The 15,532-nt window shown below is 42.7% G+C and overlaps 1 protein-coding gene across 1 annotated transcript in view; it reads right to left on the reverse strand.

The window, feature by feature from the left end:
• Positions 1-15,532, reverse strand: part of gli2a (GLI family zinc finger 2a) — a 98,615-nt gene that overhangs the window by 13,879 nt on the left and 69,204 nt on the right. Inside the window, exons 5-7 of the mRNA XM_034134529.1 lie at positions 14,158-14,358; positions 1,689-1,890; positions 896-1,088 (exon numbers count right to left, since the gene is read on the reverse strand). Of these exons, the coding sequence (XP_033990420.1) occupies positions 896-1,088; positions 1,689-1,890; positions 14,158-14,358 (596 nt within the window). The remainder of the gene's footprint in view (positions 1-895; positions 1,089-1,688; positions 1,891-14,157; positions 14,359-15,532) is intronic.

A 15,532-nucleotide genomic window follows, 5' to 3' on the forward strand; every position in this document is an offset into this window, starting at 1 on the left:
TGAAAGAAGAGGAGTTATTGCCCTCGTTACAGAGGGGGAAGGCGGCAGGGTTGGCGTTTGTGGAGGTGGGGAGTGGGGGGGCTTTGATCTGCTAACAGATTCTTAAGATGACAAAAAAAAACAAAGACACACAAGGCCCTCTTAAAGCACTAATGGAGACGAAAATAAATGAAAGATATCAAATGTAAAGCAGCTGATAAATGACTGTGTGTGTATAGTGCGGTTCATTGCTGGGGGGGGGGGGGTCTCATAATCCCACCCAGACGCTATAGTGTAGTTTCTGGGGGCCTCGATGATTCATCTAGTTGGCTGAAAACCAAGCAGCAAATATGGTTGTGATCACTGCTGAAATTCAATTAAACGTGTGTGTGCAAAAAAGTGCAAACATATACTTTTGGATACTCTCAGTGTGTGTCAGTGGAGAGCCGTGTGAGGGGGAGTGATTCACTGAGAGGGAAGTTTACATTACATTACGCTGTGGTGTATACAGCGGCTGATAAAGAGAGAGCGAGGAGACAGTAGGAAGTAAGACAGATGGAACTGGGAGGGAGCATCCTGCATATTTCTGACCTGAGACCATTTACAAAATATACTTCATTCATGACAACTTGTACAGTTCGGCTAAACGGACAGTACAGGCCTTCATCCTCAATTCTGAAAGAGTTAGTTAATCAATGTAAAATTAGCTGTCAATCATTTTAGTTTTATTTTAGTTAAATATGTTGTGTTTAGGACTAACACTACCTATTTATCACCTTTTGTCAGAAAAAGAACAACTGTCACCTTCAGAATTGGCCGTTGAGTTTTTTCTTAAACAATTCAGCCATTGTGTGTCTCATTATTTTCATTGCAAAATGGGCTGAATGAATCAAAATACGACTGCTCCTGTTCTTACCTGGTTTGCCTCAGAGTTGGAGCTGTTGTGGCAGGTGGTCATAGGTGAGGCAGTGAGGGGGTGTTGGCGGGCGGAGTAAGAGGTTGGCTGGATGAGAGGAGGAGTGTGTCCGAAGGCGTTGAGGCTCCTCTGCTGGGCCAACAGATGCTGGTACGCCATGGGGTTGATGGGGTGAGGGAAGCTGAAGGAGGGACTGAGCAAGAGGGAAAAAGTTAGCATCTAGCATATTCAAAGAGTAATGACACAGTGTCAGACCTTGCAAACATGCTTTTTACTTTGTACTTGCCTATATGCCCTAAATGCCATTTTACTTGTCTGAATGCCTGTTAAACCATACACTCAAGCACGTGCAATTCGCTCTGCATCGGCCAATCGACTTGCTACTCCCTCACTGCGAGCGTGACGCAGGTACTCTTCAACAAAAACATGCCTGTTTGCTATTCTGGCTTTAAAATGGTAGAAAGAGCTCCACACTGATATCAGGACAGCATGAAGTCTACACATCTTCTGCTGCAAAACTGAAAATACAACAGTTTCAACTGCATCTTTGCTAATAAAAAGAAAATCTCTCTTCTGTACGTAGCACATACAAAGGTTTGGCGTTCAGTGAAGCTAATGCAGAAGCACAAAGGTACCTGCAGGATTCTTGCTTTTGAGTTTGTTTCGTCATTGTTGAATGCACTTTTTGTAAATCCCTTTGGATAAAAGCATCAGCTAAATTAAATATAATGTAATGTAAATGTGCATATATGCATGTTTGTCAGATGTGTATGCACGTGCACCATATAACCACCTGATGCCTCCGACTGAGAGGTGCCCGTAGGAGCTGCTGGCGGCCGAGCTGGAGCGGGAGTTGTTGATGTACGCCACCAGGGAGTTGGGCGAGGTGCGGATCATCGTCTGCAGGTCGATGCTGGCGTCCGACAGCGGGGAGATAGACAGCGCCCTCTTTCTGCTCAGCCGGGGGGTCAGCCGTGGGCTTGGGAAACGTGATACTGACAAAAGAAACGACAAGAGAACTTTAGCAATCTGGCCTTTGGTAAAGATGATGGACCACTCGAACATAAATTAACCACTTGCTTACAAATAGATACATCAGGGGTGTCCATGGTAGTATAGCTTTGTTTGTATGGTAGTGGGTCGGTTCAGGTGGTCAGGATTTATACACAGATGTGGAAATCATTTCTAGATATTGACAAGTAGTTTGGATCATAAAGTAAAATACTATATTGTTCAGTTCCAGATACCTGTGACTTAATGTTCTGTGCCTTTGTAGATACACTGTGATCTATAATGCACATGTGTAAATGATAAACTGAGGCATTATATTGTTGAAATTACACTTATTTTTCTCAAAGAATATCAGGTTGTTCATAATGTTTTGTAAAAAGATAGTTCATTTAATGTGAGCATTTTAACAATGTACTTTTTTGCACTAAAACAAAGGGAACAATTTGAAGTTGTGGTTATTTATAGGTTATTATGCTATGATTTTACTGGTTAGGCCAACTTGAGATGAAATGTGGCTGTATGTGGCCCGTGAACTAAAATTTGTTTGACACCCCTGAGATACATGATGTCCAAAGTGCATCAGAACAACATTTCAGACACTTTTGTCAGGGCTCACCGGCAGCGGATTGGAGAACAAATAACCTCTGTAGGGTTAGGGTTAGCCTCAATAGAAACCAGCAGCTACCCTGGACCATGTTGGAAGAAACATTCACCCCCATTGAAGTGGAGGTCATAGCCATGCTAAGCAACACTCTATCTCCTGCATCTCCCCCCAACACACTCACGTACACGCACACGCACACGCACACACACACACACACACACACACACACACACACACACACACACACACACACACACACACACACACACACACACACACACACACATACACACACACACACACACTGCTCCCCTATTTAACATTCTCCTCCTCCTATGCATAATGAATCGCCTCCAATCATTCTCAGTAATTACCTTGATAGAAATCTCTTTCAGACTGCTGTACTTGGGCAAGTTAAATGGAGGCAATTTAAACAAATTGATCTCAGCATACCATTAAAAAAGAACAAGGCTGACTCACAAAGGTGGCGTTCACGACCTTCCGCTAGACCTGGCTGTGGCACTTCTTTTTTTATTCTCACAGAAAATGGAGGGAAAAGCTACTTTCCAATGAACTTTTGTAGATGGCTATTTATTTTTCCATTCATACTGATAGTCCATCATTCATGTGTATTTATTTGTTTTACATTTCTGAGGCATATAGCTCCCACAGAGACAGATGACTTGGAACCAACAGGTGCTGCTTGGCAGTGTGAGGGAAAGAAAGCAGGACCGGTGTGTGTCTTTGTGCTCACGTTTAATTAGGTCTTACAACGGACATCATCAGAGGCGCGAGAGGCAGGAAACTCATAATAGGCCCATCACAGCTCACCTAGGCACACATTTGCTCAACGTCAACTTCACTGCTGTCAATATGCAGCCAATCCCTCTCTGTGCTGCTGGAACTCACAACCCTCGGGCTAAATGAATCCAGGCACCGCTGTAATCACCGCGCCAGACCTACAGCCATAAACCAAGATCTTACTTCCAAAACTATTATGTTTGGAGGTGGCGAGTCGTAAAGCAGTGGCATGTGCACTTAGTTAAAGGCCCCCGGGGTGACCCATGGCGGACGACAGTTGTTGGGGGCCCAAAAAAAGACTTGGTGGAGATGATCGTGATGTGTATGAAAGAGTTGGCAAAAACAAACAAACGGTCCTCAGGAATGTGCCTGTTTAGGGCTAATAAATAAATGTGTCATCTTTGGTAAACTACAGGAGATGCGTAAAGCATTGAGAGTCTATTATCCACTTTGATACATGGATCGTCATAAATGGAGTTCATTCCGATCTGCTAAGCAATTCATACAGGGTTGGGAGGGTTACTTTAAAAATGTATTCTGTTACAATTACTAGGGTTAGGGTTAGGGTTATGTAACCCTAACCCTAACCCTATGTAATGTCATGTAATCAGTAACCTATCAGTATAGTATCAAAATATAAAAGTAATGTAACCTGATTACTTTCTGTTACTTTTGGATTATTTATCAACTGAAAATAGCAAGAGGACATTCATACTCTGCAATCCAAGACTTGATTAAATCCACCAAAAATCTGACATGATGATAACGAGTGTTTTTCAAAAAACACAAATCCCTCCCTGTGTGTCTCTGAGCCGCAGCGACAGGGCCTGATTCAGAGCAGGTCATTCTGTTGGTTCTGGACTGGTGTTGGTGGAGAAAGCAGACTGCTCCGTGTGTGGTGTCGCCGCTGTCACGTCTGTTCCTTGATCTCTGCGTCACCGACCAATTTGATATTCGTGTGACAGTAAAAATTCTAAAATAAAAAAACGTTATTGTCCAGCCGCGGCCGAAAAATCAAGAAGCAACCTTACTACGCTATAATCGATAATCGAGCGGCGAGCTACTGAAAAGCTGCAACATTTTGGAGAGCCCTGTACTAGAGTCTTAAAAAGCACAAATAAAATCTGAGCTAACAGAAAATTATCTGTTTTAGTAACATTGTAATCCCGCAAGTAATCTCCTATTTTTAGAAATCAATCAATCAATCAATCAATCAATCAATCAATCAATCAATCAATAGCCCAATATCACAAATGTTACATTTGCCTCAATGGACTTCACAGTTTACAGAAATGTAACAGTAATCTGATTACATCAAACTGTAAGGGAATACATTTACCCTTTTTTTTGCATCCTGATTACGTTATCCCATTACATGTAATCCGTTACTCCCCAACACTGATTGCATACCAGGCGTAAAGCTGCATGATTTACTGTTTGTGCAGAGAGGCGAGCTTGCTGTCTTGCCAACAGATTTAATGGGAGATAAGTGTATTAATATTCCCCTTTATAAAGCAGGAAACAGGCCTCACAGGCTGGTGGCCTGCTAGCCTGGCGCCTGCCTCACCCTTCTGGGCACTGTGCCCGAAACACCGCCCTCTACAGTACCTCCATCATCAAACCACCCCCTCAATCTGTACATCAACCTCAGCCCAGAAGTATTCACACCGCCTCCAGCTACAAACTGAAACGCGTCCATTCTTCTAAAGCTTAGCTGTGGAAACGCTAGTTTTGTATAGCTCAGTGTTGTTTAGCTCAGTGTTGTTTAGCTCAGTGTTGTTTAGCTCAGTGTTGTTTAGCTCAGTGTTGTTCCAGTGGATTTCATTGGTCTAATCTAATTTTACCTGAAACTAATTATACACAAACGTGCACACACAACTCTCACCACTTGGTAAAAGAGTGTTTTATAGGTGCCGGTTATAATTGAAAGGGTGAGCAGGTTCCGGAAGCAAGTGAGAAAACAGATGTTGCACAGGCCACGGCAGCGCAGCAGTTTGTGGTAATATGGCATGTGTGTGTATGTGTGTGTATATGGTGTGTGTCTATCCGTGTGACTGCACCACGGGCGGGTTGTAATTGTGGGATCTGGATTTATATAGAGTCATAATTACAGGCGCTCCACTGCACATTGATACAGTACAGAAACAAAATATATTAAAAAAGATGGGAGTAAAGAGTGTGCATGTGTGTGAGTGTGTGTGATTATTTTAAGCATTTGCCTGTGCTGATTTAAGTGAAATGGCTTTGTGGAAAATGAAAACACTTTAATTGGAGGGTTGGGCTAATCCTCAGAAGCAGCTAGCTTTCAGTGACATCCTGCTAGCTAGCACATGGAGTGTAACTCCTTTAGAGTCCTTTACCTGTCTCTCAGCGCTCATAAGGTTGTTGGAGGGGAATGAAATGTATGCAGAACCTAGTATCTAACCCCTTTTTACTGGATACCTTCAGGCCTTGACTAAAATAACATTGTACCAATATATTGAAAGCTTCTCTACTCAAATGACAACTTATCTCCCACTATTATTACCTTTTTGTGCCAAATTTAGAAAAAGAAAAAAAATGTTGATATATTTCACTTGCAAGCATTGTTTGCTTTAATGCAACATGTGATTGTCGAAGTCCCTCCACAGCTAAAAGCCCTGCAGTCTGTTAAGTGGTAAGTCGAGAGTGGATTTAGAGAGTTCAGTGTGCTGAGATGCCACCAAAATGTCTGAAAATGTGTCTCTACTACACGCCATTAGTGTCTGATAAAAATAAATACAATACATTTAAAAGGATTATTGCAGGAAAAACTGGAAATACATTTGGGGAAATCATTGGGATGGGGAGGAGTTTGAGTGGCATTAAACACAACTGAATGTTTCTATTGACATGTTGGAATTCGAATGAAGAAAGCAAAAATGTCAATCAAGTATTCTTTTTGTATAGGTACTACTTTAAGGGAACTTGGTATACTGGTACTGTAGTCTGATAGGGAGCCACAATACAGTTACCCTTACAAAAACAACAGCACATTTGCAAGTGTATAGAGTAATAGATTTGACTAGTGATCATGTGCCGCTAACTTTAATAAAAGTACAGTGGAGTTGATTACTTATATTTTCAAATGTATTTTAAAAGATGCTTTTCAAGATAAGTAAGCTCATCATGTTGGTACCCCCCTATGTCCCATGCAGTTGGCCTCCGTGGATAATCCTTGGCTTGTTCACCTTAACCCTGGCTGGGGTGAAGCAGTTTCAAGCCCCCCTCCTCTCCACACTGGGCAACCCCCCCACCATACTGCAGCTTGAGTTAGTGCCAGCAGGGCCCCAGGTCTCCACATCTTCAGCCAGCCTAGCCCCCCCCCCTAGCTAGTGGAAGTGGGGAAATGTTTATTTTCCCTGCTAAATCTCACTAATACTAACACTGTGAATTTTATTAGCGAGGGGGCTCGTGCTGAATCCTCTATGAGCCCCCAGTGTCCAGCCCAAAGCGGCCGTTGTGTTTGCCAATGTGTTTATGCGCACACTTCCAACCATGTGCTCATGAACCAACATATAGTTAAGTGTTTGTGTATGCAGTCTGAAGGGATCGGCCCCCCTCCCGCCCCCTCACTCCTCACCAGTACACAAATCTATCTCCCTCTCTCCCTCCGCTGCATCAACACTGGAATCTTTTTCCTCTGGATGGCAGACATTTACTTTGGCCGCTGCTTTTGTCGTGGGAGCTTCAACATTTTCCCTCTGATATTTCTCTGCCCACCCACCCTAAATACCTTCCCGCTCATAAACAAACAGTCCTGTGAATGAATCCCAATGTGGTATAACATAATGTGACTTTATTTGGACACACAGTAGTGGTGGTGTACCGAGCTAATGCTTGAATGGTTTGACGTAAATTGGATTCGTTCTATTTCTCACTTGTATCTGGGTTTAGAGATGGAAATATAAATATGGTTTATCATTGGCCCTGTTGAAAGGCTGCACATCTTCAAAAGTAATTGCTTACATTCAGTTACATAATCCAAGCCATCCTCAAACATGTGTGATTCAAAACAATGTAAAACTTTTTATTTGAGAGAAAACTGAAATTACCGAAAGCTTGATTTGTTGAAGAAAGTACCAGGAAAGTTCTACATTGAATGCCTAAAGACATGCCAAAGTGTCTTTGTAGCAATAATGTCTTTTTGCAATTTTAGTCCAGTTTGCCCATCTCAGTCTCCGTGTCACTCATGAGGCAAGGACCCATGATGATTAAAGTGGGAAAACACAGACTCTAACACCGACATACAGAAGCAGCTTATGGCGCATTTCCACTACAGCGCGGAGCTCGCTTTAAGCGTGCCGTGTCGTGCCGTGCCCGTTTTTGGTTGCGCTTCCACTAGGCCTAGTTACGGCCCGGCCCGGCCCAGGGCCACTTTTTCACCTCTTTTCTGGCCCGACAAAATTGTGGTTCTATCGGGGCCAACAAACAGGGCTGAGTCGGGCTGAGTATGCTAAACTAGAGAGAGGAGCGCTGGCAAGGGGGCTACAACTACAACAAGATGGACATATTTGACCGTGATTTAATTGTAATACACGTTTCAAAATGATGCCGAAGTAACAACATACTGATACCGGTTAGTAAAAACCATGAATTAATGCTTTGTCAAGTCTGCAGACAGACGGCAGGCGAAAAACCTTTTAAAATGCGTGTTTTTCTAGATGGAGATTGGCTAAGCTAACGCAGTATATGCTCCGACCGTCCACACTCACAACAACGGCCTATACAGACATAAATAAAGCAGCGACTGTATTCACCATGACACAGACAGTCTGTGGTGTGTACTTGTTTAACTTTTGTTGAGTTTCTGAACATATATAAGGAGCTGTGAGCTCTGAGTGCTAACAGCTAACGGCTGTGTTGTGTTTCTGGAGTTCTCATTGAAGATGACGTCACGGCTCCGCCTACACTGCGTTACTATAGTAACTACCCCAGTTCCTAAACTGTAATGGAAGCGCAGCATGAAGTGAGTCGGCCCTGTTAAGGCCCAACGCGGCCAAGCCGTACCGAGCCGTACCGAGCCGTACCGAGCCGTACCGAGCGTGGCCGAGGCCGACCGTGTAGTGGAAATGCGCCATTAGAGCACACTTGGCAACCCTCCCGATTTTCGCGGGAGACTCCCGATTTCATTGCCCTCTCCCGGTTTCCTCCCGGGGTCATATTTCTCCCACATTTCTCCTGATTTCTGACAAAATCTGATTTACTCACGACTGTTTCCACTCAGACTTTAATACAGCTACACCATTGTTTGGTTTCCATGGTAGCGTGTCTCTTTAGTAGCGCGCGCAACTGAAAGTCTGGGAGGGTGAGGCGTTCTTATTATACATCCATGGGTGAGGCAGATAGTCACAGAAAACAGAACAAGAATCGACAACTCTACCCTCTGCTCACTCCTTTCCTGTAAAATACAGGTCCAGCCCACACATATGTTCCATCAAGGATGGTGCTACAGGCCGCAACTACAATAAGCATGTTAATGTTAATCTAACCCCTCCGGCGATCCACTAGCATCCCCCCCCCTGCCCCCCGCGGTGGTTTTGAAATGCTCCCGATTTCTGAGGTCTCAAAGTTGGCAAGTATGGCTTAGAGTTACAGCCAGGCTTTTACAGCCGCTGGCAGGTCTAGCATTCCTGTCCATCACACATTATGTAGCAATTATATGGGAGAAAAACCCATCTTCTGGATCTTTAAACAGTGAAACAAGAGCAATCACACAACCCTTTTCCTGGGTCGGTTCGTGTTTTGACTAAGGCCATAAAAAGAAGTCCTTCAGATTCTGTGAAGTCCTGCTCTTCAGACAACATCATGGCATGGCTTTTAATGTTGTCTTATCCATATAATGGAGATAAATTCCTGGTTTTAAGGGACCGACTCCATGCGTGCCCAACTGTAAATCTTAAAATTCACAAGTGGAACGGTAAGACCTGTAGTCTTGACACCCCCACCCGCTGTCCAGAGCTTTTCCAGCCGCACACTCCTGCACAGCAGCGCTCAGTGTTTCATGTTTTTACCCTGAGCCTTGCAATTCATACTACGGGTTCACTGAGGTCTCCCAGTTTTTGCGGTGGGTCTGCTGAATATTAATGAATACATTGATTTTTAATATGGGTTTAATCTGCTCTGCCTTCCAAAACTAACGGTGAGGGATGAAGCGCATATTTGCCACCTCTGCCCCTGCTCCTCCTCCACACTGGCAGTAAATGAGGCCTTTGATTTAGGCGGAGGCTGCCCGCGGCGACCATTAGCTGGCCGTTGTGGTCAACATGGGCCCGTGACTAGAGGCCGTAATGGAAGGGCCCCTTACCCTGACCACATCACTCTGAGTATGGCCGAACACTAAATAAAAGCTACCAGTACGGTGTGGCAGCAAGTGTGGACGCAGCGTTGAGGGCGAGGGAGGAGGGGGGGTTGTGGCTATTTGAGCAAACAGCCTCACCAAACAAGTGCGGATGATGCAGCACAGTGGCGGTCACTGAGGTGGTTGGAGGTAGATGTTCCCTTAGCGTTTAACAAAGTGATTGAGGTCATTTTTAAAGATGAATTACCGAGAGATCCCGTATCTGAGTGACCTGTTTCCCTCTCTGCTGTTTTTTAATACCTCTTTGTAAAGATTCACCCTGTTTGCCATGAGAGAACGTCAGGTGTGCCGTGGGAAATTGTCCAATTTCTCTTAATCGGTACAAAAATATATGATTTAGTTGCTTTAAATAAAATCCAACAGTACCATGGTCCCAAGCAAGCTTTAACGTCATCTCCAAATGAAACACCAGTCAACGTTTCAGTTCTTTCAGTGATGCGGGACACCTGGTCACCCTGGTGTCCTACAGAGACCTTGGATCAGTGACACTGGGTGGTGAAAGCAGTAGGGCAGTTTTTTCCCCCTGGGTGGGTGGCTGGAGGGGAGGAAAGAGAGAGCGAGCTCCTGGAGCAGGGCGGGCCGCTGCCAAGGCCACTAGTTGATTATCAGGCATCGAAAAGACTGAGTTTCACACACAGTTTTCTCCACTTTCTATTCCACATTCATAAGGGCTGAAGCTTTCTTGGAAGCGTTGCGCTGCTGAAATCAAACTTCTGTTCTGCTGCCTGAGCGTCATCTTGATAGAGGAGCTGAGTTCTCCCTGGAACAAACAGGCTTCTCTGTGAGTGTGTGGAAACACATGTAGCATCGCCGGGCTGTTAGTTTTCTTTGTGTGCCAATGTCTGCAGAGGTGGAAAGTAACTAAGTAGATTTACTTTAATTTTTCTTTACTTAAGTACTATACTTAAATACTATTTAGACGTAATTGTACTTTACTTGAGTATTTACATTTTATGCGACTTTATGCCACTACATTTTTAAGAGGAATATTATTCTTCTTATCCCCTACATTTATTTAAGACTCATAGTTACTTTTTACATACAAAAACATGTGATATAAGATAATAAAGAGTACTGTTCTATAGGGATGTAACAATACCAAAATCTCCCGGGACGATAATATTGCGATAAAAAGTCCACGGTACCATACGCGATATTGAAAAAGAAAGAAAAAGAAAATGTGAATCTTTTTTTTTTAACTTGAATTCTTTTTTCTTTATTAAATAATAAATCTGATTTGTACAGCATTTTAGTAGGATAGTAGTATTTTAAAGTGTCAACAATATAATAATCAGACCCGGCAATAGAATAAATCAAGTTTCACTTTAGTTTTTCAAGTAACTCAACTCTAACTCACTCACTCACTCACTCAGCATCATCAAGGTTATCTTTTAGGAATATGAGCATGCCCATATTTCCAGGTAGAAGCTGGGATGTTTGGGCGTTTACAATATCCCCTGCTGTGGAAAAAACTCTCTTGCTTGGTACTGATGTTGCTGGGACAGAGAGATATGCTTTGGCCATGGGTGACAGCAGTGGGTAAAACTGTGCATTGTCTCTCCACCACTTCAAAAACAATACAGTTTTTGCCAAGAAGGTGAGGCTTATTGACAGGGCGAGATATACATATACTGTTGGTACTTGTCAATGTCTCTAGGTATGTAAATGTAGCCCTGTAAATATGATGTCCTTTTGTGTTATCTGTTGTTTTATGATCATGTTGTAACCTACTTGCTGCCATGTTGGACAGGTCTCCCTTGAAAAAGAGATCGATGATCTCAATGGGACCATCTGGTTCAATAAAGGTTTAAAAAAAAAAAGTAAAAAAAAAAAAAAAGTGAGATTTTGTCAGTCTCACGACGGTATTGAGACATTTATTTACCGCGATATCGCGATATTCGATATATCGTTACATCCCTACTGTTCTACTAATATATAAACACAACCGAGTATATTGATAAAAGTATATAAAATGTGCTCCAAATTGATAAAATACAACATCAAAATGCTCATCCACATATGTATTAGTGATAAAAACAGGATAATACAATATTCTGTTGAAAAAAAAGCTGTGTTGCATCCTGAGTACTTTGACTACATTTAGCTGATAATATTTCTGTAGACTGAAATAACTGAAACATTGACTTTAATTAAATGTCAACAGATTTCACATAAATGTAGTAATAATAAGTTAAAATAAAACATACATAATTCATAGTACACTACTTAAAGTGGACCTATCATGCTATATTTGAATAATATAGTGTAGGACCATACCTATATAAGGCATATTTATACTTTTTTTTTTTCAAAATACCAAACAGATCATGCATTTTAGCCATGCCTCATTTCGCTCAATTTGAAAAATGTTAGCTCTGTTTTTGCAAGGGTTGATTCTGTGAGCAACAGCACCATCTAGAGGCCTGGCATATGTACTACAGCGTCTCCAGCGCTTTCGAACGGCAATGCCGTGGTTGTCTCCTCCTGATTGGTGGAGTTGGCCCAATAGCCGTAGCGCCACCGTCCTGACGTCAGGACAGTGTTCAAATCTGGATCAGTTTTTATCAGATCCGTTGCAGCCCCTTTTTTAGAGATTTGGGTATGGAGGAAAATAGAGAGGGTTGTGTTTTCTGACACTTGGTGAGTTCCCTGGAACACCGGGGACACATATTCATGTATAAAAGACGTACACAAGTGCATTTTGCATGATAGGTCCCCTTTAAATAACATTAAGAATTCAGGATTTTTACTTGTAATAAGTATTTTCAGACCATTTTATTTCCACTTTTACTTACGGTCTGTATATGTGTGTGTATCAGGCCTCATCACTATCATTTACTGGACAGGGAATGCAGCACATGAAGATAATCTCTGTCTTAACTCCCTGACACAGAGATCAGACACCAACCATCATGGTAACGCTCCTCCTTTTTATGGTTACCCTGGATTTGTTTTGTCGGATGTTACCCATAATAACAGTAGAAACACACCTGCAACAGCATCAGAATGAGAGACTCTGAGTTAACACGTGATTTTACGATCTCCCGGCCTCTGGGCTTTTAGTGTTTATGCACCCTCAACTAGCCTTGGCCCTCATGCTATAAGTCTAAAACAGCTCCACTCGCTTTGATGTGGGGAACTCTTCCATGAAAAGGCCTCCAGAGGAAGAATAAGAGGATGGTATCAACATGCCTGGTGCTGAGAACAAAGGCCGACATGGCTGTTAAGTCTGCCTGTTACTCTTGTACCAGGGATGAAAGGCATGCATGGGCTTTAGTAGAACTGGGATGGGAGTTCATTGAGATAATTAATCATTTCTGGCATGGAAATATCACACTGACATAATGCGATTCAGTAAGCTTTCTATTACAGGTTCTCTTTAGGATCTATAACATATTTTGATTCTTCTGTCTCTCCTCATTCCATTATATTATGTGCAGATCATTCAGGTATACTGTAGCAGGCGTATAGCTTGGAGCGGGCGTCACTTTCTTCAATGACACACACTAGTGGTGGCAGATCATATCAGCATTCACTTTGATAACATATAGCTCGCCAAGAGACAACACTTTATGTGTAAATTAGCCTTAAACTCTCTGAAAGATGGTTCCTCTACTAAAAGATTGTTTATTAGACAAAGACTGTGGTAAGTCTTTTCATAAAACAATTTTGCTATCAAATGTTGGATTCAGAATCTCCATCTGTGAAAACCAAGTATACTGATAAGGAGTAAAATGTGGATACAAACAGGCTTTGAATTAGATAAGTGAACTTTGTTACAGGATTTAGATTTGATAAAATGCTCTACAAATCTAACCATTTTAATATCTGATTTGCTATTGATGCTTATAGTATAATTCTCATAATATAAATAGCACAGAGTAACTGAACTGGTACGCTTGATTGTAAATATGTCAATTTGTTTAGTTACAGTACAATATCTTAACCCTCCTGTCCTAATCTGACAGATTTACTACTTTCATCCATCATAAATATTGTGTTTTACATTCGATTGCTTCAAGGTCTTATGATATGCTCCACAGTAGACATACAAAAGTGCTGATCACCACTTTCATTGAACTTTGTGACACCTATGGTTTTCCTGATCAAATATATTCCTGATCCTATGGAGGCCACTTCATAGGATCATGAATGGGTAACCCTAGATTATGTTCTTCCATCAGACAGTACACAACCAAATCAACAACATTTTATTTTTGGTATACATTTTCAGTGTCTATTCTTTGTATATTCAATGAGGTAATTCATGTAACCAGTATTGTTTACAGCTTAAAATGTGTTAAATACAATTTGGTGATGATTAATGTTTTTTCTGTTAATGTAAGACCAGTTAAAACAGACCACATTTGACCAGGGACACCAAAGTAAGGGGGAGAAACGAACACAACAGGAGGGTTAAATTGTAATTTGGTTCAACTTCAACAATCACAAGTGTTTTATCCTCACCATCCATGGGGCTGAGGTAATCTGGAAGATGAGCTGCTGCTGCTGCTGCTGCTGCTGCCGCGCTGCTCTGCATCAGCAGGTCCCCGTAGGGGCTTCGCTGGCTGGCACTGGCCATCAGGTGGTAGTACTCTGTGGGGTTGGCCCCTGGAGGTGGGGGGGGCAGACTGAACAGGGCCCGCTCCTTCAGGTGTTCGTGGGTCACTGCAGCAACAAGAGAAAGGAATAGGATACACCTCATTTAATGAAACATTAGAGAATCATTATTCAGGAGGTTAGGTCTTTGGAGAAATTCCTGCCTTTGCTTCATTAGTTATCGGGCTTTGGGAGTAACAGATTACACGTAACGGGATTACGGGACCAAAGAAAAAGGTAACTGTATACCCTTACAGTTAAATTAAAAAAGACGGAATCAGATTACTGGTAAACATGTTTGAAATGGGGATTCTTAGGGGCATTATAATGTAATAATGCGTTTTATAATAAATGATATACGTAGACGTACTGTCTGAATTTTGTTTTTGCTTTTCATTTAGGCTTCTAAAAACTCACAAAGTGATGCTTAAGACATTTTGACAAGTCGGAGATGCTGAGTGAAACACATTCTGATTCTAACATTTCAAATACCCTTTGACAGAATGACAAACAAAGACATGAACAGAAAGCTGCGAGGAGGCCTCCACAGAGGAGACGAGTGATCTGCTTTACAGATTTCAATATTTGTGCTCGGGTGCATGCCCCGGGGCCTGAGGCTTTTGATAAAAGATGTCTGATGTCTTTGAGGCTTGCTGGTCTATGAGAAAATATCTCTAGGGAGCAAAGGAAGCAGAGGGAGAAACGGAGAAAGGCAGATGGGGGCGGGGGGAATGCCGTGGAATACCACATTCTCGCACATCTCTGCTGTTGTGCACAAAGTTTGACAGGCTGACGTCACACAGTGCAGGTGCATGAGGACTCATAATGCTGAGGAGGCCTCAAACGCTGCATGGGCAAAGGGAGTATTGACGTAAAATGTGTTAACACCTGCACCCAGTAAAGCCACATTTAAACGTGTCAGGAAGTATAAGAGTGAGGGATGGATTGGTTTTCCTCTTTACTTAATCAAACTGGGCCAGAGTCCCCTTTTCCCCCCATTTCCTGCTCTACCCCCCCTTCCCACAGTGGGTTGGGGTGTGTTGAGGGGACAGGGGTGTAGGCCGTTGGTGGATTAATATGCATGCTGCTGGTAATGGGGAGATGTGGGGGTTGGGGTCGGGGCCAAGTGGGATATTGAGGGAGAGAAACCACAGCTTCCCCCCACCCCTCTGTGCACAGACACATAAGCGCAACGTAAACCAAACAATCTGGATCCATCAGAGGCTGTGAGGCCGTGCTAACA

Source organism: Trematomus bernacchii, unplaced genomic scaffold, assembly GCF_902827165.1.
Source record: "Trematomus bernacchii unplaced genomic scaffold, fTreBer1.1, whole genome shotgun sequence".
Lineage (NCBI taxonomy): Eukaryota > Metazoa > Chordata > Actinopteri > Perciformes > Nototheniidae > Trematomus > Trematomus bernacchii.